Here is a 22,188-nt window from a genome sequence, read left to right as displayed (position 1 = left end):
TTTGGCACCAGAGCTCGCCTAATAGTGTGTGATCAAGGGGGGGGGGGGGGGTTAGGGTCTTACACCACCCTCCTGGGCTGCCTGGGGAAAGTGTTAGTGAGAAAAAAATGTGAGACAGGAGTGTATGCTGTACAGAAGTCTCCCATTAAATGTAGGTCCCCTCCAACCTGTTTTTGGAGACAGAGAAGCTGCTTTCTAACAGGGGGTGGGTGAAGAGGACTTTTAGTCTCTGGACCCCAGGATTCATTTACTTAGGACAGATAAAGAGTTGGAGCTCCTTGAACTGGAAGGGCTTAGGGTAATATTTCATTTACTTTTTGGGCCTGCATTTCCCACACACAACCTGATATGTGTTCATTTTATGGTCTATGGAAGCTAGAATATTAGTGTCACAAAATTTATAAGAATATAAAGCTACATAAGAGATATTTATTGATTATTATCAGGAGAGCATGTTCTCCTGTTATTATATATTATTTAGTTTACCCTGGAAGAAAGAGGCTGTTTTTGGAGAGAGAGAAAGAAGCTGCTTTCTAACAGGGGGTGGGTGAAGTGGACTTTTAGTCTCTGGACCCCAGGATTCATTAAGTTAGGATACAATAATATTTGTTGAGTTTACCATTTAATATCATCTATTATTACATGATTGACACGGTTTCCATTGTTTTTTTTTTGTTTTTTTTTAGGGCTTTATTTCACGTAGAAACCTCTATAATATGCAAGTAGCTAAGAGCCCGGGGAGGGTTTTGATATTCAGCAGGAAAGAACGGGGCTGATATATTGAATTTAATTGCTCATTATAAATGCAAGGATGTATCCAGGGGAAGCTCGTATACAACCCTTGCATTTATAATGAGCAATTCAATCAATTGACTACCTGCACTCTTCCATGCTGAATATCAAAACCCAACCATTTGGAACTTAACTTTGCAATTGTCCAAAATCTATTGGACCATAAAAATGACAAACTTCAACTATTAATTTCTTATATCTGCAGGTCTTTTTAGGGGTTTATTGCCTTTTTCGCCCTGGCTCTTTATTACTTTATCAACCTTACAAACATCCTCTATCATTACTTCATCAACACTACAATCGAACACCTTTGATACTATCGAAACTTACGAAACTATCCGATCCTGCCGCCACAGCTCTGGTTCTTATTCCTCACTTCTGCCCAGTCTTGTCAGGTAAGAACAGCCCACACCGTGTTGGTTTTCGTGTTCTCCGGAATCCTGTCGTCCTTTCTCTTCTCAACTTATTTTTCACTTAGAATCGTAATATTACAGTTTGTTGTTCCAAGGATCTTCCCTGCTAGCAGAGGCCTCTTTTCTCTGTATTTCGCTGGGCAGCCCAGAGAAATACAGAGAAAAGAGGTCTCTGCTAGCAGGGAACCAAGGATCGTTCCGACAAGATCAAAATCCGGGAGAAACTATTCGACTCGCGAAAACGTATTCTGTGTCAGTTCGGACATGTCTTCGTCGCTCTCCATCTCAGAAAAATACGAGCGTTAATTAAGCTAACTAAAGGGTGCAACACATCTCATTCAAACGCTCCTTTTGTAAAGGAAAATCACTTGCTTATTGCATGATTGTTATTTCCTACAAATAAAGAACACATATAGACTACCCCCATTGTAAAATGCCATAAACTGGCCGCGCAGGGAAAACTCTTCTTTGTATTTGGTACAATTAAGATACCAAGGCCTTTGTTTTCAAGGACGAAATAGTTTTCGTGACTATTAAGCAAATACCGATGTGGTTGATTATTAAAATCGTTTTCCTTTTTGATTGCCGTAGAAATTGCAGAAGAAATAACTTTTCGATATATATGCTAATGGGGTTTTAATCCTCCACACCACTCTTTGTTCAATCAGGGTTCAACTTCAAAGATTAAGATTCTGAAAAACATTTTTGCGTGGAAACCTTTGTCAATCCGTAATAAGTCAGTTAATTACTTCGAGCCTTCGGCAATAAGCTTATACATCCTGCGGCCTCGGGATGTATATCGCTTATTGCATCGGGTCTCGGTCATTAACTCTTACGTATGGTTGGGTTGCTAGGTTACTATATCTTAAATGACCCTTAAGACCAATGCGGCAGAGCGAATGCTATGAGTTATGATAGAGACTTGTTTCTTAACTAGGTCCCAGTCCCCTGTCTTCTCAATATCAAACAGGGTGTCCCCAATTGCAGGGAACATACTAGACCCATACTGATTATGCATCTCCGGGGCAAAGATCACATGACGTGTGTCTGGTCGCCTTGGCAACCCATAAGGCCAGATGAATGATCGCTCGAAGAGCATCATTTGGTCATTCAGCATACGAAGCTTTACGAAATCTTCAGTGGTTGAGGCTTGTTGTTTCTGTGCCGTGAACTTGGTCATGGCCTCCTCAAGGGTTTCTATCGCATCCTTAACGTACTCCAAAGTGATATTTTTCTCTTTGAGTCGATCGCCATAGCTTTTATCCAATGCTTTTATCCCACTGAGAAGCGTCTCCTTATATTGTCCAAATTCAAAAGGGAGTAGCGCAGGTTCGCTGAAATCCATTACTAGACGCCCACTCACTTGTGCCATCGTCAGAAAATTCAGAAAATGAGGATCGTTAAATTTCTTCTGCCAGTAGAAGGTATCATGAACCGAGTGATACACAGGGTACCCATAAATTCCGTGTGAGTAGAATCCATAGCTCATCTCAATGGAAGGAATCCCAACGAAATATGCGAAGTGCGCATGATCAGACCCAGACCCCAACGTCCCAAGTATTGGCTTATTCCCGCCAGGAGCTGGGCGAAGTCTTTTCCAAGTGTCGTAAACAGTGTGGGTCTTGCTGTGGTCCGTGGTTTTGGCGGTTGCCTTGAAGATGGACTCTGCCAGTAAAGGGCTCCCGGATGCTGAGAAACTATAGTTTCCTTTGACGGCGGTGTCAAGGTTTATATGGACGACGGCCCGGTCCGCCAAGGTTTTCTGTGGATTATAACATACAACGATTAAAAAAAAAATTCAGGAAATTGATTAAAAAAAAAATATGGCGAAATCCACCGGACTCTTCGTTGGCAAGGGTTTTTCTTTTTTTAACCAGAAATAGACATATACATTTAAATACGTTATTTGAAATATCGTAAATCATCATTCTGTGCTGATTTTACCATGAAAACGTGACAAAACGATGACCAAGCGGTTTTGTCTTGAAATTTTCGCGGTTGTTACGGTTTTGGCATTTTTTGGTACGGTTTTTTAGAGACGCGCTTTCCGGTTTCGCAAAACTTTGATACGGTTTTGCGTTCTTTTTTATCTGTGCGCACCAAATACGTAGTAAGTTATTTTCGTTGGATTCACACAGAAAGTATCGTAGCTTCTTGGTGATTCAAATGAATCATACAAATAAAATTACCAAGCCCGTCCTCTATTTCTATTACCTTTATATTTTCTTCTGGCTTTTTCTTACAAGTGGTGCGGTGCAAAATAGGTACACCATTTCACAATGAAAAAGTTTTTCATAATACCTGATTTTCCTCCACCCATTCCACCGATCCGATAAGTCCATACTCCTCGACACCCCAGCTACAGAACATGATGGTACGACGAGGACGCCAGCCTGGGAAACAATGTAAGAGGAATGGTATAAAGACTATACATGCCATACGTCCTGGGTCATTTTCTTATAGGAAATCACAAGGTGACGTCGCAAGAAAGGTGACCGCGCAGCCTAGAGGGACCTGGGGACGAAGCTATATGGTCAGCTTAGGTATTGCGGGATCAGATAAATTAATCAAAGCTGGCGGGTGTATGTTTCGTGAAGCTCAGAGAAGCCACTTCTAATTCAAAAGGTGTTCAATATATGAAAACTAGAGGTAGCTGGGTCTTGGAAAAAAACTTCAAATTTCCGTAGAATTGATTGCAAAGGTTGATTACAAAGTGTCAACTCCCTCGTCAGGGCCGTGGCAAGGGGGGGGGGGGCGAAGGGACTCCCCCCTCCCCCGAAAAGTATTCAAACTAATGACAAGGAACAGTAGGGGCGTGGCTCTAGCTGTCTCCCCCACTTCACCTTTGAAGGCTACGACCTTGCTCGTCAATGATACACTTAGTGAAATAAACCAAGGTTTCTCTTTATATACGAGAGCAGTGAACCCGGAATCTGAGTCCCTTGTTTTATCTTTGTCGAGTCTCCCTCCCGACTTACCAGTTTCCTTCATCAATTTTCCAAAACCACGTGCCACTTCCATCATAACCGCTGACCCACTGGACGGATCCACCCCACCAAATACCCAAGCGTCTCTATGGTTACCGATCATGACGATGCGATCAGGCTCAACAGCCCCTCGAATCGTACCAATCACGTTATAAGCCGAGCGCGTCACGAACTCGTTGTTGACCTCGAGGCGAACTCGGAGGTTTGTGTCACGGAAGCCTGGGCCGAGTCTGTAGGTGATATTGAGACGTCCTGACCATCCATCCGGCACTTCAGCTCCTATAGAACACAATCTCATTGAGGTTTGTCATGGAAAATTATTTTCTGTAGGTTTTCACGAAGCATTTTGAGATAAACAAGTATTTTGTACTTTTGAAGCCTACAACGTTTACAAACCACCGACCCTTTATCTGCAACAAGGCGCTTTCCCAAACGTTTTACGTTCTAAGTCCTCGAAGAAGTGAAAAAGCGATCTTATTTATTTTTGGCTGGATTTGTATTCAATACCACCCAAGCAGATCAGTGGTGCGTCTAAGAGAAGGGCTTGCATGAGTTTATATCTAGAAACGGAAATTTTATTTCGCTTAAATAAATCAACACAGAATTGCCTTTCTTTGTGATATAGTAAAAAAGTAAACAAGATATAGTATACAAGTGTTTCTTAACATTTTAAATTGATTTAAATGTCGGGTGACAAAAATGAGAACGTCATCTTACCTCCAATGTCGCCTGACAAGGCTATGTTGCGTGACAAGGCTATGTTGCGTGACAAGGTTTACCTCTTACCTTGCGTGATAAGGCTATGTAGCGTGACAAGGCTTGCCTCTTATATTGCGTGACAAGGCTATGTTGCGTGACAAGGCTTACCTCTTACCTTGCGTGATAAGGCTATGTAGCGTGACAAGGCTTGCCTCTTATATTGCGTGATAAGGCTATGTTGCGTGACAAGGCTTGCCTCTTATATTGCGTGATAAGGCTATGTTGCGTGACAAGGCTTGCCTCTTATATTGCGTGACAAGGCTATGTTGCGTGACAAGGCTTACCTCTTACCTTGCGTGATAAGGCTATGTAGCGTGACAAGGCTTGCCTCTTATATTGCGTGACAAGGCTATGTTGCGTGACGAGGCAAAGAGCATTAGCTCACCTCTTATCTTGCATGAAAAGACTATGTTGGGTGACAAAGCTTACCTCTTATCCTGCGTGACAAGGCCAAGAGCATTAGCTCACCTCTTGCGTGACAAGGCTATGTTGCGTGACAAGGCTAAGAGCATTAGCTCACCTTTTATCTTTTGTGATAAGGCTATGTTGTGTTACAAGGCTAAGAGCATTAGCTTACCTTTTATCTTTTGTGATAAGGATATGTTGCGTGACAAGGCTAAGAGCATTAGCTTACCTCTTATCTTTTGTGATAAGGCTATGTTGCGTGACAAGGCTTTCCTCTTATCCTGCCTGACAGATTATCCTGCGTGACAAGGTTATCCTGCGTGACAAGGCTAAGAGCATTGGCTTACCTCCCATTCTACTCAGAAAATGCACAGCATCCCCATACGTCATAGCCTGGGCGGGTATACCAGGGATGCCTTTGGTCTTATTAAACGGAATCCGGTAAATCCCATCCGTTGCCGGGAGGTCTGGGGTGAGGGGGTCTCCATTGTTAGCATATATGGTCCCTCGCTGGGCCCCTGAAGGCGGGAGCCACCAAGTGTCTGGGAATGTCCCTGCGCCCGCGGCTACGTAGTCAGCAGGATCGGAGTAAATCAGTACGCCTTTCGCGCCACATCTCTCTGCATTCTTAACCTGACCCATCCAAAGAAGAGAAACAGGATCAGACCATTTGACTTTTTAGGGGAGGGGAGGGAAGGGGAGGGATCGTTGTGGGGTTCGATAGAAATACATATTTCATTGGCATTATCATTAACTATGGCATAATGATGATTTCCTCCTTGTTTATAGGCTGAACAATATCTATTTATGAAATCCTTCGACCCCCCTTTAGCGCACTATTTAAACGCTTAGAAAAGCGCTCACATATTGATTGGGAGAATGTTACTGAAAATGGAACAGACGGCGTACAAAAAACAACGGAAGATCTTAGTTACGTCAAGGAGAAAACCCATATAAAACAATATAATTAGCTTGCTCAATGCACTTTCATTGCCTGTCGCCTGAACCCCCAAACGTACGGAAATAACGCTTAGAGTAATCAACAAAAACTTGATGTGAACATTTTCCTAAGCTTACTCGATGTGATTCCTTCCGTTTGTTCCACGGCACTCTCGTCCGCAGGATTTACATATTGAGAATGCCATACCCACTACTCCCACAGTGGCGTAGCCAGGATTTTTAACAGGAGGGGTCCCAAAGGCCCCCATTTTCTCCTGTATTTTCTCACACAATTCTCATACATTTACTGTATTTACTGCTGCTAAAAGGGGGCGCCCGGGCCCTCTTGGCCACGCCCAAGTCCCCACGATCTAGATGCCCCCCCCCCCCGCACTGACTGAAGTCTTACCTTGTCACCTCGGAATATTTTACCGTAGCGTAAGATAACGATCTTGTCGTCACAGGTCAAGTTCATGTCACGCAACTTGGCGAAGTCCTGGGTCGAGCCGTAATTGACATACAATAGGTCCCCAGTCACATGACCTGCTGGCGCGTACGCAAGGAATGGTGGGGCGACAAGGGTGTCGTTCTCGCTTGGCTCTGCAATCTGCAGGAAAGAGGTGGAGCGCCGAAGTCTAGCCGAGCATAAAGCCGACCGAATATTGATCATAACCGTATGGCGCCTTTATCTAACTCCTCCAGAAAAAGTAGTGGAGCTAGTGGATTCACAAGACAGTGTTCATACCGAAAAACCAGCCTTGATTAATAGCCGCAATCTTCGATTTTGAGCAAAAAAAAAAAATGGGGGAGGGGGAGGGGAAGGATACCTATCTTCCCTTCATCATCTCCCTCCCCCCATTTTTCATTTTTGCTTTAAAAGATAGCGGCTACGAATCGCTCGAGGCTGGTTTTCGCTATAAAACCACTGGGTAAACGCATGCATTGCAGGCTTCGAGACAGCGCTGGCTTTTATGGCACTACGTATTATGTGATTTGTTTTGATATGATATGTTTTATTTGGTAACAAGGTAACTGGCGTGACATGGTACTAGCGTGACGCAATTAATACGTCACGGAACAATAACGTTACGGAAAATAACGTGTAACGCAGCATGGCGGTAAACAGTGTATCAAGGGGTGGTTTCCCATGACATGGAGTGACAAAGTGTTGCGTGACATAGTGTTGCGTGAGAAAGTGTTGTGTGACATAGTGTTGCGTGACACGTGGTTGCGTTACACTACACAGCGCATATTATGACTTATACCTTCTCTGGGCCCTGGACATCAAGAATCACCCCCCCGGTTCTCTCATCAATGATCTTGACGGCATTGGGTTTGTCACGTGGTGGGATGGACAAGAGAACATCATATCGAGGCATCTCCACCTTGTCGAATCCATAACTCAACCACAAGTCCCGGATGTATTCACCTAACTTCCGGTTTTCATCGGTCCCACCCATGTGAGGGCGTTTAGTGAATTCCCTGAAATTGAAATACAGTTGATTTTAACGTAACGTGTATGTAGAGGGTTGTTGGGCGTATGAGCTCGAGAACCTGGAGAACCACAACCAAGATAAACCGATGGGATTTCTGCGTCCTTCTGAGTAATTTCTTTAGATCCCGAAAACTAATCGAGCTCTCCGATCAACTGAGGCTAACCAGCCTCAGTATAATTTGCAGCACCTAATATACAACCTTGGTATCCCTGTGGTGTTGCTATGGTAATTTGGATTTTTATTGCACATATGCAGTGCAAATGCATTTCGCCAAATTATTCAAATCACTACAGACAATCAAAAGCAATAAAAAAATAAACATGTCGAGTTTGTGTCAGAATGGATAATATCGGGCCTGTATTGCCACACAAAGTTGTGTCAGATATGTAAATTAGAGACACGAGTAATTAGCAAAGAAATAACAAATCTAAATTTTAGCAGCAGGAAAGTAACACGATACACGTTTTACTCACGATAAGAAGTTGAGTTTATCAACAATTATGCATGGTGATGTTTACAATTTAACAATGTATTTCCGCTTAGATGATCAATACAAATAGATTCGGGCTTCGCAGTATTTGATGTCTTTTGTCTCGTATGCTGTCTCAGTATCTCGTCTGAATATTACACCCTGTCGGATTAAAGTTTAATAAACAAAAGTATAAACCAGCGAAGTAGTTAGTTATAGTGCGAAAATTATACAGCGTCGACATAGTCCAGTTTCATAGCTAACACTTGTCCTGCGAGATCACAAATTATCTAAAAGTTATGTATGCTCCTTTGCAATAGATTACCTCAAAAAGTTCTCCAAGTTCTGAGCCCTCAAGGAGTCGGTCATACGATCTGTGTACGCGACCTGCTCTTCGGGTTTAGAGGAGCCATGTTCAGGTCCGTGCTTGCTACCTCGGGGGGCCGAGAAAAAACCGATCAGAAAGCCAACTACGAAGATAACGATTACCACAACAGCTAGAACTATACCGATTCTACGGCGGTATTTTAATAACGGCGGGCTTTTGTGTTCGACATCATCGAGAAGAGCCATTTCGAGGTAGAGCTGCTAGGGTAGTATCACAGAACAACTGCACTTGGGATCATAGACTGTCATTCGACCTTTTGTCGCTGTCCAAATTGGAGCTTTGAAAGGGCTGTCCAAATTGGAGCTTTGAAAGGGGAGGGGAGGGGAGGGGAGGGGAGGGGAGGCCACAGCCAGGGCTTTTGGAATAACGTTTTTTTTTTACATTTGTTTGTCGAAATCCGTGTAATTTGCCTAGACTCGAGTGTCACGCCATTTAATCGTCCCCTTTGAATATATACCCGGTTCCTCTCCAGCTATGGCGGAAGGGGAAAAAACTCATCGCTGGGAGTCGACTTACATTCACATGGAGGCGGTTAGGTAGAGCAGCGCGTCGAAGCTAAATGAGCAAAATCAAGGCAGATAAGAACAACCAGAGGCAAAAAAACGTTTATTCAACAATATCAATACATTCCCAAAGACAGCATTTTGGAGTACATCTATCGCATTCAGGAACGACTTTGGATGGCATTTAGAGATTAATATCCATTCACAGAATTTGGTTGTTTTGATTGAGCCAGGGCTTGTGGGTTAGTCGACCAAAACATCCCCTACTCTTATTATACTGAAGCCCTTGATTCGGGTCGAGTGTAATTCGACTATGCAAAGGCATCAAATCTCAACACTTTGATACAAGGATACTTGAAAATGACATGTATTCATCATACCATCAAAGAGTCCAAAAAACATACTCCTGCTCCGTTTTTAAAGCAGAAAAGCTTTATTTTCAAAGCGTGCAAAGCTACATAAAAAAATCGAGAATTTCACTGAAAACAGGCAAATGAGACGAAAAGGCGAAGCGTCTCTCTATCAAGCCGCTAGACGTGTTGACCGGTGGTCTGGTGGTAGAGCAAACAAAAATCTCTACCATCCTCTAATCTACGCTGCGTGGTTAGTTGGTGAACTTTAAACATTTGGGAGTGTACAATACAGACAAGCTATAGACAAACTAGATGGACGCGTAGGCGTAGGGTGTAAACAGGCTGTAGACAAAATAGATGGACGCGTAGGCGTGGTGTGTAAACAGGCTATAGACAAACTAGATGGACGCGTAGGCGTGGTGTGTAAACAAGCTATAAATCAATACAAGGTTGAAAAGAATGTTGTACACCTCCGTGAAGGGAATTGTTCCCAGTGCCGTAGCAGGCTTCGAAATAATAAACTATTGGGGGCACAGCCACGCCCCTTCTGGTCATTTTCTTATAGTTTTTGAAAATATCGGGGGACACATGCCCCCAGTCCCCCATTGCTACGGCCCTAGTTCTACATGACTATAAAAGACACAAAACGACGCAAATTAAGTGAAAAAAAATCAGGCTTCCAAATATTAGGGGGGGGGGGGGGGGGGCACGATACAGAAAGATTAAGAAAATATTGGTGGCATAGCTACGGCCCTGTTTCTACATGACTATAAAAGACACTAAACGACACCATAGCCTAGCCACGCTCATTCTGGTCATTTTCTAATAGTCCAATATAGTCTAATAAAAAACATTGGGGGTACACTTGTCCCCATACCCCACTCCCTGCTACGGCCCTGGTTCTACATGACTATAAACGACACAAACAAATAAATGAAGAAAGTAATCGGCTATCACTTCATCCTGAGTTAGGCCCCGCACTCGTAGATCTCGACTCTCATCGCAGGGTTGACATTCCACGCCTTCACCACGAACCGGATGTACCTGGCCTGGATGGTGACCGGAAGTGTGTGTGACACTACTGATTCAAGGTCGGTATTACCAGGAAATTCCTAGAAAAGAAGTCACATGGTATCAGATTTATAGCAAAACCTTGGACGGGCTAGAGAATCTAGCTTAGTTCATTGAGGTCTAGTGATTTACCTAAATAGTCAAGACAACCATTTCCTGCTAGCAGATGCCTTTTTTTCTTTGTATTTCGCTGGGCTGGCGTTCGCGAGGAAAAGCGAACGCCAGCCCAGCGAAATACAAAGAAAAGGGGCCTTTTATCTAGAGAATCGGTCCTTTAATGCTATGAATATTCAATTGGACATTAAGGGCTCGCCTATCTAGTCTGAGTTTTTTTTAGACAGCTGCAAAATACTTTCGGCAAAAATGATTTGCCCTGTAATCGTTGTAGTCATTAGTTCTACATTAAAAATATATTGTATTCAGGCGCGTACCCAGGATTGGCTAAGGGGGGGGGGGGGGGGGGGGGGCGGTCATAGGTATCATATGGAAAAAGCATCGTGTTTGAAGCTTTATTAACCCTATTCAGACTGGGCTTTTTTGAGCTGTCTGTGACTTGGGGGGTGGGGAGCAGTCATAGGTATCATATGGAAAATGCATCGTATTTGAAGCTTTATTAACCCTATTCAGACTGGGCTTTTTTGAGCTGTCTGTGACTGGGGGGGGGGGGGGGGTGCGCAGTCATAGGTATCATATGGAAAATACATCGTATTTGAAGATTTATTAACCCTATTCAGACTGGGCTTTTTTGAGCTGTCTGTGACTGGGGGGGAGAGGCGTTTCCAGAAAAGTGCTCCCGAAAACTCCCAAAAAGTGCTTAAAAAGTGCTCCAAAACCAATTACTGCTCAAATAGTGCTCATTGGCAAAAAGAAAATTACCGTATATTTTTAAGACAATTTAGAGATAAGTTGTGTAATAAAAAAAAAAAGAATATTGCTTTGATTAAATCCATTAGAGTATCCTATATTGTTTTCCATAAACGGGTAAACCACACTTTAGTGTATAACAACTAACTGTATTATAAATGACTTTGTTCTCTTTTGTGTTTGTTTACCTTTGTTATTTGGACACAACTAAAAAACAATGTTCAAACGTCACCAATGTCAATAATGTAAAACCTAATAACAGACCTTAATTATAACAAACTTCTAACGAGAAATAATTACAATAGATGTAAAACAGGAAAACATGGTTTCCGATTTGCAAGCAATAAAGTGCCAACAAAGTAAAATGTTAGTAGCTAATAACAACTCATTTAGAGCTTTCTTTGGTTACCATTGTATCTCACCATAACAGATGCCTCTATGTAGTCCTTTAGAGCTGCTTTAGAGCTGAACACAACAGGCTACCCAATATTTGTGGTTACCGTAGCACTGGCTACCCATTAAAATGTCGAAATCACCAGTCTTAACAGTCTTAGCCTAGTTGAGATAATATTAATTGTAGTTAAGGAAACTAGAAACTAGACAACAAAGTCTTAGTAACTTGGGTAAAAAAAAGCTAGAAGTTGACTTGTTTACCCAAAAAGTGCTCTCTGATCAAAATAGTGCTCCCAAACCCAAATAGCGCTAAAATAGTGCCGAGCACAATCTGGAAAGGCCTAGAGAATGCAAAGAATCGTCACGCCCTATTTTGGGTGTGGTCGAGTCAATTATGACGTCATAAATACGATGTCTAGCTATTCGTTAAAATATTGCCTAAATTATCAGATATCGGGTTGAAATCATTTTGCATCATTCAGATATGCCAAAATCAACCTTTTTGCGGCTTTACAATGCAAAAAGGCCATAAAAACGTTCCTAATGAATTTTTTTTTGTAAGAATTTCCGACATCTTGGGTCCGCCATCTTGGATACTTTTGATTTTGCAAAAGAAAAAAATCTGGAATTATTACAGAAAAAAGTATTGGTATGCATGTAGTACTCGTAGTAATAATTAATGCATAATATTAGCTTTTAAAGTGTCATCTATCCGGGGTAAAAAGATTCTAGCGCTTTTGTGAAACTTAACACCTAAACAAACTTATAAAGTCAATAGAGGCATTTAAATCTGAAAAACAGGACCAAAATATGAAAAATTCCCTAGTTTTTAGTTTTTGGAAAACCTATGTGTGAAAAAGCGGTTGCCTTGGTAACAGGAGCGTCTCCTTGACATGTCAATGGCATCAAAACGTCCTCAGATGGATTTTATGAAAAGTCACCAAGTTTTGGCCTCTTAGCTGCTATTGTTCAGAAGTTATAGCAATTCACCCCCCCCCCCCCCCCCCTTCTGAATAGGGTTAATAGAAAATGACCCACCTTTTGGCCGCCGCGAATCCTGCGCACCCCTTGTGTACGCGACTGGTATTTATATTTATCGTGCCAATGCATATGTTTTATAAACATATGTGGCACTATTTACATATAACCAAAATATCTCCAGTAAAGCCAAACCATAAACCCTTCAAGACACAAAGGATCTTAAGTAAGGCCGAATCATAAAAACCCTTGTATGTCATCAAGACATTAACCCTTACATTCAAGACATGCACCAAAGAATCTACTTTTACTCACGTGCGGGTAGTTCGTCCACGTGACACCGTCCAGGCTGTAGCTGAGTGCATATCGCGTCACCCAATGGGTCATGTCGAGAAGATAGGGCTGGCCTTGAGTGGCGACTTTGCTGATGTTCTTCACCGCGAGTAAATCCACCTGTAAGTACTCGTCGACTTGTGCGCGTGCTGGCCGCCAACACCCATACGTAACGCCAAATGTGAACGAATTGCGCAGGCGCCCGGCCGCGGGTGCCCAATAATAGCTCAATGACGATGAGCCCGTGATCTGAGAGTCGAGAATCCTGCGGTCCTCCATGCCAAGTGCCGTGCAATTCACTAGGAACAATAAGGTTTGGATTTATAACTTCCCCTCTACTATACGGTGCAACAAGTTGCCATACCCAAAGCCTAACTCGAATGGCACTGTAGCCAACCCAGTTCCTCGTGTTAACGACACAAAGCAAACTGGATAATTTGGTCCTTTTTCTGGAATTTCTACGGGCCTTTTACAAACTTCCGCCAGATGCTTTTAAGAAACTACCTGAATTCTAAGTTTCCGCTATTCATACCATATTGTGCATTGCGTGATGTTTGACTGACTATCATTTAATCTAATAACGAAGCGAACTTGGCGGTTATTGTTGTTGCTTGTCTCTTTAAAGTACGCGCAATAGACGTGCTATTTTTAGACAGAACTATAAAGCATAAGCAAAAGAGCTTGTGAAGGAGTGTGATAGTGATATGTTCCCCAATATCTCCACACTAAAGATATGCTGCATTGTAAATTCTACAAGCTGCGAATGCCAGAACAGCGCGAGTACACTGCGACGCCTCCAGACGTATAACAGATCGTGCATGGGGCAAGAGAGGCTATCGGCAATGGCCCTTTCCCACTATCACTACGACAGACACGTCTACCTAGACTACACAGACGCGAACTAGACGACACAGATAGACGTCGACCTAGATCAAATGGTTAATCGGTTTGCAGACAGCACACTATGAGAATTAACTTGGATCACTGCTTGAAAATTAATATTGGTCAAGGATGTGTATAGATGTGTTAGAAATTAAAGGGAACAGCTTTACCCTTAGTTTTATTTTCCCTACCCTACCCCCCGCTCGGGAAAAAAAGGGGGGCTTGGTAGGTCCACTTTTTTTGAACTTCTTACCCCCCCTCCCCCCAAGAAAAATCCTGGGTACGGGCCTGCAGTTAACTTACGTGTGCAGTTTTTCCCGGCGAATTTTTCTGCGCATGTGCAGATGTAGCTGTTTCCAATGTCTTGGCAAGTTCCATTGTTCTTACACGGAGCACTTGCGCAGTCGTCAAAGGCATCTAAATGAAATGCAACTATTAACAGTGCAACCAGAAAAACCGCAAACACCGGAAATATACATCGAAGGTTTGTTCCGACCAATCACTCACGAGATATTCACACCAGTCAACTAGAAACATATTTCTTGAATTTTTGCGTCTGACTTATCAAAAAGCATTAAACATTTCACACACATTTTAGGTGTTCACGGTTTAAATGGTTGCGTTATATTTTTAAGCAAAAAATTACCGACTGTACGCCATTGATTTTGGGCGAAATGAAATTGATTAACCCAACCGATGCATTATAGAAATGTATTGCTATCAGCAATACAATTAAAAGGTTAAAGAACCTTTAGCACCCTTTGAATTTAAAAAAAAATTCTCTTTTTTTTTCTAGTTTTTCATCCTTATCTTCGAAGTTCCTGTGGATTTTTTCGCCGCAATCGGATCAAATTTCATTTTTTTCCAGCCGTCACATGGTCGCTCTCGTACCGCCGGCTCTCAGGAACAAGCTTAGAACACGGGCTACTAAAATAACGATTTTATAGTGTATAAGACGACGAAAACTTTCAATACCGACAACAAAGCTCAATTCAAAATCGCTTGCCCTTTCTAAACAAATAAAGAATATTTTGAACTCACTAGGTCGACTCTTTCGCCTATGTAATACAATGATTGTAACGGTTGATCTTTCACGGGCTGATGAAGACTTCTGAATGGAGTCGAAATATAGGAGCTTAAAAATACCTGGTTGCCTTTCATCGAGTTTGCATATATTTTAACTTAACAAAGAATTTTTAAGACTAGGAGATACTTATATATAGTTACTATTTTCGATGGCTGTATCCGCCAAATTAGATTTTTAGTTATCAGTAGCGATTAGCAAGTTTCTTATCGAGGCCACATTCCCATTTCTAAGAGTAATAGTCGATTTACCTGTGTCGCACGTTTCCCCAGTAAAGCCAGGTCCACACTGACATTTTCCAGTATTACCGCCATAGTTCGCACGACATTTTCCGCCATTCGCACACTTCAGTTGGTCACACGGATTCTGAAAACACATGCAAAACCAATTGTTGAAACGTTGCTTGCTTTGTGTCAAATATCATTCCTTCTAACATTCTTGATTTGGAGAAACTCCACCTTCTACACCAAACACACTGTTGATGTAAATACCCGAGGATCAACCTCACCGTATCCTCTTTGCCGAAAAGCCCGGAAATCAAGGATTTTAGGTGCGGGCGAAAAATTTGCCAAAAGGGGGAATGTGTAGCCTGTGTAAGTGTAAGCTGTGTTTTAAGGAGGAAAAAAACTCGAAATAAAGGAAACCGAAGAGGAGTTCGATGAGCGATATTAACGTGTGAAAGCTTGCGGTATGTTTTTTCAATGATCTGAACAAAAAACACAACGAAATCCGTGCAAACATAGATAATAAAAATAAGAATCCTTCGCAAAGACTGTTACAAACAAAATTCAATCATTCATAGACGTTCTTAACACTTCTTGTTCAATCGAAAAAGGAATTTCGCGCTTTCCGCGTTTGTCGTGTTTCCTTGTACTTACCGGAATGCTGTAATGGTTTGACGACGTGTTAAAGTTGAACTTGTCTGAGGCGTTAAACTTGTCGTCAGACAGAAGTTCGCACCAGGTCTTATAAATCGAATCAGCAGAGTCCTTTTTTCCTGCATTGATCGACAAACAAGATGGGAACTCATCCATGCACTTCTCCCAGCACATCATCAAATTCGGTTCCATCGTCCTTACTAGCGCTTGCACCTCAAGATAGGAGTTCAGATGTTCGTTGAAGTTCGCGAAAGAGAATTCACCCCCGTCATTAACCACTGGCTTTTGTTTTTTACCATTTGAGCTGCTTGCCATTAGAAGGCATGATACGAGATAGAAATACATGACCCGTGGATTAAGATGCGCGAATGACTTCCCTTCAACACAGCCAACTAAGACTCAAAAACAAACTTACTAGCTATTTTATGCGGACCCAGATTAATTACGAGCGGGAGGCGAAATATTTCATTGGCCCCGTGCTGAGATCTCACCCACGCTCCCTTAAAGTTTTCCATTTGACCATCTCGGAACATCTTCGAACTAAAATTGCACAAATCATATAGTTAGAAAAATCATTAAAACTCAAGAAACTGACATACCATAGAAGTCTACACGAGAAAGCCAAGTTTGTTATGTCGCCAATCAGGATACCTTTGTAATAAATATAATAGAACCGTGTTTACCATGTTACACGCGCATCCAAAATGCCGCATGAACCGCGCTACGGCAATGCATTATGGGGAATTAGGTGATGTGTGTCGTCAATAAATATAGTCTTAGAGCAATTCTGATTATTTTTCTAGAGAGTAATCTCAAGTTATCAGTTTAATTAGGTTAAATGAAAAGTTGTTGTTTTCCAGTCACAGCTTGACAATTTTTTTAAAGTATGTTTGGAATGTGAGGACAATTCGTAATTCAATTTCGAAAAAGTGATAGTCGAAGTGGTTGAGTATTCGAAACAAAGCATACGTTATCAATTTATTTTCTATATCTTTTTTTTTTAATTTTGCTAAAAAGAAGACAAAATAAGGCTTGCTAAGGAAACGTAAAACATAAAGCTCGTTCGGGCTTTTTTACAAATGTTTACATAACAGGTGAACGACGGTCAGAGTTACGTTAAAGGCTGGTTTCCAAGTAGTCGCACCATTTTAGTGATCGCGCAATCGTGAGAGATGAAATGGAAACCTGGCTTAAGTAGCATATTATTAGCAATTAGCTCATTCTGTTGACTATTGCGGCAGTTTTCAGCGCTTCTATTTGTAAAGTTATCAGCATTTTTACTGGATCCTCGGCTATTATTAATTATTAAGCTCAACACATTCCTTGTTAGCTAATTTAGTTTCGCGCTTCTTCAGCCATAAGCCAGCTCAGCTGAAGTTTTTAAAGTAAATCAAATAAATAATTTTTCAAGAATAAATACTGTCAATTTTCACTCTCTACTTAGCTTTTCTTAATTGTGCAAATTCCTGTGACTCCATGGGGCATCAACTTATTATCATCTTTAAAACAGATTCGACACTGTTTTCCCAAGTCCCCAACCACCGAGTCAATCCTAGATCATATCTTTTTGTTTTGTAACAGCGAACTTCAAACTTTTTGGCCGTGTATGTATATCTAGAGACGAACTTTCTTTAAAAGTTTGATAACTTTTCTATTTCCGTGGCAACGAAACAGCGAATCTGTTAAATTCATTCTTAAAAGAGGAAAATAAGGGAAATTTTCGATAGACCAACTTGAAGATACTGTTACGTTCCTAAAACGACACATAGAGGAAGTCTTATTAAAATCATTATGAGCAATTCTTTGAAATTATCTTGCAAGCTAAATTTATACTATGAAAGAAGAGGACATTATTATTAGTTGCCATGGTATTTAACGCCTCCCCCCTACTTTGCAGTGCCAAGGGAAAAAAGACGCCATTGATTTAAGGCGCATGCCCTACCAATCTCTTTGCTGCGTTTAATTTTTAACAGCGCCCAGAAGTAACGGGCATAAAGTGAAAAACTATTTTCTTCCTTGGAAACACCCTGATTTTATCAATAAATAACTGCCTTCTTACATATCAAACATATTCCCCAAGGATAGTGTCCTTCGTTTGCATTGCCTTATATGGTCATTGATGCCCATATTTAGAAGAGCTAAAGTTTTCCCGCTCCCTGATCTCCAGAAAATATGGTGAAAAATGCTGATTCCTGTCAATTTGAGACTCGTGGCAAGAATTTGTCTAAAAAAAACCTGACAGATTGGTCAAATTTTTATCTCACTAATCTTGAAAAGCCCTTAGACCCAGGCCTCACAGAGATTGACCGAGCGGGTTTGAAGGTCACCCAAATATTGATATGATGTATTGTGTCAGTGTGTGTAAAGCTAAATGTAAAAAAAAAGAGGATCCCATTGTCACTGAGCCCCCGCCCCCCCCCCCCCCCCCCCTTCATTGAACAGCTAGATCCGCCCTTAATTTTACCTTCCCCCCCACCCCTACAGAAGAAAATCGTGTTGTTCATTTGTCCTTACGATTGTCTAAAAATTAAAATAGGATTATGTAGAATTTTTAAGCTTAATTTTCAAGAAAGTGTCAAGGGAGCGAACCAATATGATTACGCGACTGTGACTGTGATCAATAACGTCACTAGAAGCAAAAATATGCTGACGTCATTAAAATAAAAAAAAATATTTATAGTCATTAAAGACAACCAAACTCGGAAGGTGTCGTGTTGGTGTCAAGGGGTGTGCTCCAATATGGTCACGTGATTGTGACGTCACCAATGACGTCAGAAAAATAAATGTTTATAAAAAATATTTATATGTTATTAAAAACATCGTATGACAACCAACTTCGGTAGGGGTCATGTTGGTGTCAAGGGGTGTGCCCCAATATGGTCAGGTGATTGTGACGTCAGCAATGACGTCGCTAGAAGCAAAATATGCTGACGTCATAAAAAAACATATCTCGTGAAAGAAACATTGTATAACAACCAAACTTGCATGTCATGTATGTGTCAAGGGCGGTGCCAAGGTATAGTCACGTGATGCGTGACCATTTCCCGATGTCATATCTATATTCATATCTCCTAAACGAAACATCATATGACAACGGCAAATTTGGTATGTGTTATATATGTGTCAACAATATGATCGTGTGATCTTTGACGTCATCAATGACGTCACTAAAAGCAAAAATATGCTGACCCCAAAAAGACAAATTTCATGAAAGAAACATCGTACGGCAACCAAACTTGGTAGGTGTATGTATGTCATGTATGTTTTAAGTGGGTACAATGAAATGGTCACGTGACTTCATCGATGACGTCAATAAAAGTAAAACTACCTTGACGCCTAAACATCGTATGACATCTAAACTTGTTATGTGTGATGTAGATGTCAAGACTGGGGGAAGGGGGGTTAACAAATTGGTCGCGTTATGTGTGAAATCGTTCACGTCGTCAAAAACACAAATGTAATGATAATATTTAATATTTCTTATATTATTAAGCGAAAATAAGAAAGGATTTGGTAGTTTGGAGCTCTGCTTTTAGGCAATGCCTAAACCTATGTATTAGATTCTCTGAAGTCTACTCAAAGAAAGTGCAGGCGGGCAGCGAATGGGGTGGTGCAGGGGTGATGTATCAGTTGAGTACTGCACATAACAACTACTAACAGAATTATCCTTGGTATTCTCTAGGGGGATTGGAAAAGATAATTTTATAATATACCGTAGAGACGCCCCGGGCGCTTATTTAATTTTTCGGGTCATTAAGGGGGCGGTTATTATAGAGAGGGTGGTTATTAGAGAGGGGGCGGTTATTAGAGAGAGGGGGGGGGGGGGGGTTATTAGAGAGGAAGAGGTTATTAGAGAGGAAGAGGTTATTAGACAGGGGGCGGTTATTAGAGAGGCGGCGGTTATTAGAGAGGGGGCAGTTATTAGAGAGGAGGCGGTTATTAGAGAGGGGGCAGTTATTAGAGAGGGGGCGGTTATTAGAGAGGAGGCAGTTATTGGAGAGGGGGCGGTTATTAGAGAGGAGGCGGTTATTAGAGAGGGGGCGGTTATTAGAGAGGAGGCGGTTATTAGAGAGGGGGCAGTTATTAAAGAGGGGGCGGTAATTAGAGAGGGGGTGGTTATTAGAGAGAGGGGTGGTTATTAGAGAGAGGGCGGTTATTAGAGAGGAGGCGGTTATTAGAAAGGGGGCGGTTATTAGAGAGGGGGGTTATTAGAGAAGGGGTGGTTATTAGAGAGGGGGTGGTTATTAGAGAGGGGGCGGTTATTAGAAAGGAGACGGTTATTAGAAAGGGGGCGGTTATTAGAGAGGGGGTGGTTATAAGAGAGGGGGTGGTTATTAGAGAAGGGGTGGTTATTAGAGAGGAGGCGGTTATTAGAGAGGAGGTGGTTATTAGAGAGGAGGCAGTTATTAGAGAGGAGGCGGTTATTAGAGAGGGGGTGGTTATTAGAGAGGAGGCAGTTATTAGAGAGGAGGCGGTTATTAGAGAGGAGGCGGTTATTAGAGAGGAGGCGGTTATTAGAGAGGAGGCGGTTATTAGAGAGGAGGCGGTTATTAGAGAGGGGGCAGTTATTAGAGAGGGGGCGGTTCTTAGAGAGGAGGCAGTTATTGGAGAGGGGGCGGTTATTAGAGAGGAGGCGGTTATTAGAGAGGGGGCGGTTATTAGAGAGGAGGCGGTTATTAGAGAGGGGGCGGTTATTAGAGAGGAGGCGGTTATTAGAGAGGGGGCAGTTATTAGAGAGGGGGCGGTAATTAGAGAGGGGGTGGTTATTAGAGAGGGGGCGGTTATTAGAGAGGGGGTGGTTATTAGAGAAGAGGCGGTTATTAGAGAGGGGGCGGTTATTAGAGAGGGGGCGGTTATTAGAGAGGGGGTGGTTATTAGAGAGAGAGGGTTATTAGAGAGGGGGTCGTTATTAGAGAGGGGGCGGTTATTAGAGAGGGGGTGGTTATTAGAGGGGGGCGGTTATTAGAGGGGGTGGTCATTAGAGAAGGGGTGGTTATTAGAGAGGGGGCGGTTATTAGAGAGGGGGTGGTTATTAGAGAGGGGGCGGTTATTAGAGAGGGGGCGGTTATTAGAGAGGGGGCGGTTATTAGAGAGGAGGCGGTTATTAGAGAGGGGGCGGTTATTAGAGAGGGGGTAATTAGAGAGGGGGCGGTTATTAGAGAGGAGGCGGTTATTAGAGAGGGGGCGGTTATTAGAGAGGAGGCGGTTATTAGAGAGGGGGCGGTTATTAGAGAGGGGGTAATTAGAGAGGGGGCGGTTATTAGAGAGGGGGTGGTTATTAGAGAGGGGGTGGTTATTAGAGAGGGGGCGGTTATTAGAGAGGGGGCGGTTATCCTTTTTTGGCAGAAAAATTCCAGCTTCTTTATTTTTTATTTTTTTTTTTATACTACAGTATAAATGCTGTTAGATTGTTTGTTAATCGATTAAAATATCGTTATAATGTGAGAATGTCAATGCGAGGTAAATTGAATGAAGATTTACACCATTCAATTAGTGTTTTTATTGGGATACTTTTAGGGGGAGTGAAGGGGAGTGCGCTTATTATAAAATTCGAGGTCGAATGGGGGCGCTTATTGGGTAGGAGGCGCTTTTTTAAAGGAGGGCGCTTATTCGAATCATTACGGTAATAGGAGAATTGCATTTTTATGCATTTAAGATAGGTTGATTTTTGGTAGGTGGGATACATGATGAATGATAAAAGTGTTCTGTTGCTATGGACGTGCGTATGTCTATATTTATAATGTACGTGCTTGAGCTTTGTTTTCAGGATGTGGTGGACTCCTCTAGTTCTAAAAAGTTCGTAGTTTAAAATAGCTTGCACTTATGTACTGCAACATCACAAATTATCTCATATCAAACATATTCCCCAAGGATAATGTCCTTCGTTTGCATTGCCTTATATGGTCATTGACGCCCATATTTAGAAGAGCTAAAGTTTTCCCGCTCCCTGATCTCCAGAAAATATGGTGAAAAATGCTGATTCCTGTCAATTTGAGACTCGTGGCAAGAATTTGTCTAAAAAAACCTGACAGATTGGTCAAATTGTTATCTCACTAATCTTGAAAAGCCCTTAGACCCAGGCCTCACAGAGATTGACCGAGCGGGTTTGATGGTCACCCAAATATTGATATGTAAAAGTTGAGCCACTCCATGCGCTTGAATTAGCTTTCCCAGGCTCTTTTTTTTAGCAGATTTCTCAAT

General features: G+C 42.0%; 2 protein-coding genes across 2 annotated transcripts; both read right to left on the bottom strand.

Annotated features, from left to right (window-relative positions):
* Nucleotides 1-409: 409 nt before the first annotated feature.
* Nucleotides 410-8,945, bottom strand: LOC116619410 (glutamate carboxypeptidase 2-like). Its single transcript, XM_048722702.1, has 7 exons — nucleotides 8,586-8,945; nucleotides 7,561-7,777; nucleotides 6,705-6,902; nucleotides 5,704-5,989; nucleotides 4,184-4,471; nucleotides 3,507-3,598; nucleotides 410-2,967 (listed from the first exon to the last, which is right to left on the bottom strand). The coding sequence occupies exons 1-7, from the start codon at nucleotides 8,831-8,833 to the stop codon at nucleotides 2,071-2,073; spliced, it is 2,226 nt and encodes a 741-aa protein (XP_048578659.1). The 5' UTR covers nucleotides 8,834-8,945; the 3' UTR covers nucleotides 410-2,070.
* Nucleotides 8,946-9,237: 292 nt separating this feature from the next.
* LOC5514530 (lactadherin) lies at nucleotides 9,238-18,108 on the bottom strand. The gene is made up of 5 exons (XM_032384159.2): nucleotides 15,988-18,108; nucleotides 15,361-15,475; nucleotides 14,329-14,442; nucleotides 13,126-13,442; nucleotides 9,238-10,616 (listed from the first exon to the last, which is right to left on the bottom strand). The coding sequence occupies exons 1-5, from the start codon at nucleotides 16,330-16,332 to the stop codon at nucleotides 10,473-10,475; spliced, it is 1,035 nt and encodes a 344-aa protein (XP_032240050.2). The 5' UTR covers nucleotides 16,333-18,108; the 3' UTR covers nucleotides 9,238-10,472.
* Between the last annotated feature and the right edge of the window lie 4,080 nt (nucleotides 18,109-22,188).

Source organism: Nematostella vectensis, chromosome 15 (genome assembly GCF_932526225.1).
Source record: "Nematostella vectensis chromosome 15, jaNemVect1.1, whole genome shotgun sequence".
NCBI lineage: Eukaryota > Metazoa > Cnidaria > Anthozoa > Actiniaria > Edwardsiidae > Nematostella > Nematostella vectensis.
The sequence above is the reverse complement of the archived record's forward strand: the minus strand, read 5'-3'. Positions and strand labels throughout refer to the sequence as shown.

What these genes read in the sequence shown, in the direction of transcription:
- LOC5514530 (XM_032384159.2), bottom strand. Translation starts at nt 16,332, where the DNA reads ATGTATTTCTATCTCGTATCATGCCTTCTAATGGCAAGCAGCTCAAAT. An exon ending in TGGGGAAACGTGCGACACAG is followed by an intron (nt 14,443 to 15,360) that starts GTAAATCGACTA and finishes CATTTCATTTAG; the next exon opens with ATGCCTTTGACGACTGCGCA. An exon ending in CGCCGGGAAAAACTGCACAC is followed by an intron (nt 13,443 to 14,328) that starts GTAAGTTAACTG and finishes TATTGTTCCTAG; the next exon opens with TGAATTGCACGGCACTTGGC.
- LOC116619410 (XM_048722702.1), bottom strand. Translation starts at nt 8,833, where the DNA reads ATGGCTCTTCTCGATGATGTCGAACACAAAAGCCCGCCGTTATTAAAA. An exon ending in AAATATTCCGAGGTGACAAG is followed by an intron (nt 5,990 to 6,704) that starts GTAAGACTTCAG and finishes TGGATGGGTCAG; the next exon opens with GTTAAGAATGCAGAGAGATG. An exon ending in AATGGGTGGAGGAAAATCAG is followed by an intron (nt 2,968 to 3,506) that starts GTATTATGAAAA and finishes TATAATCCACAG; the next exon opens with AAAACCTTGGCGGACCGGGC.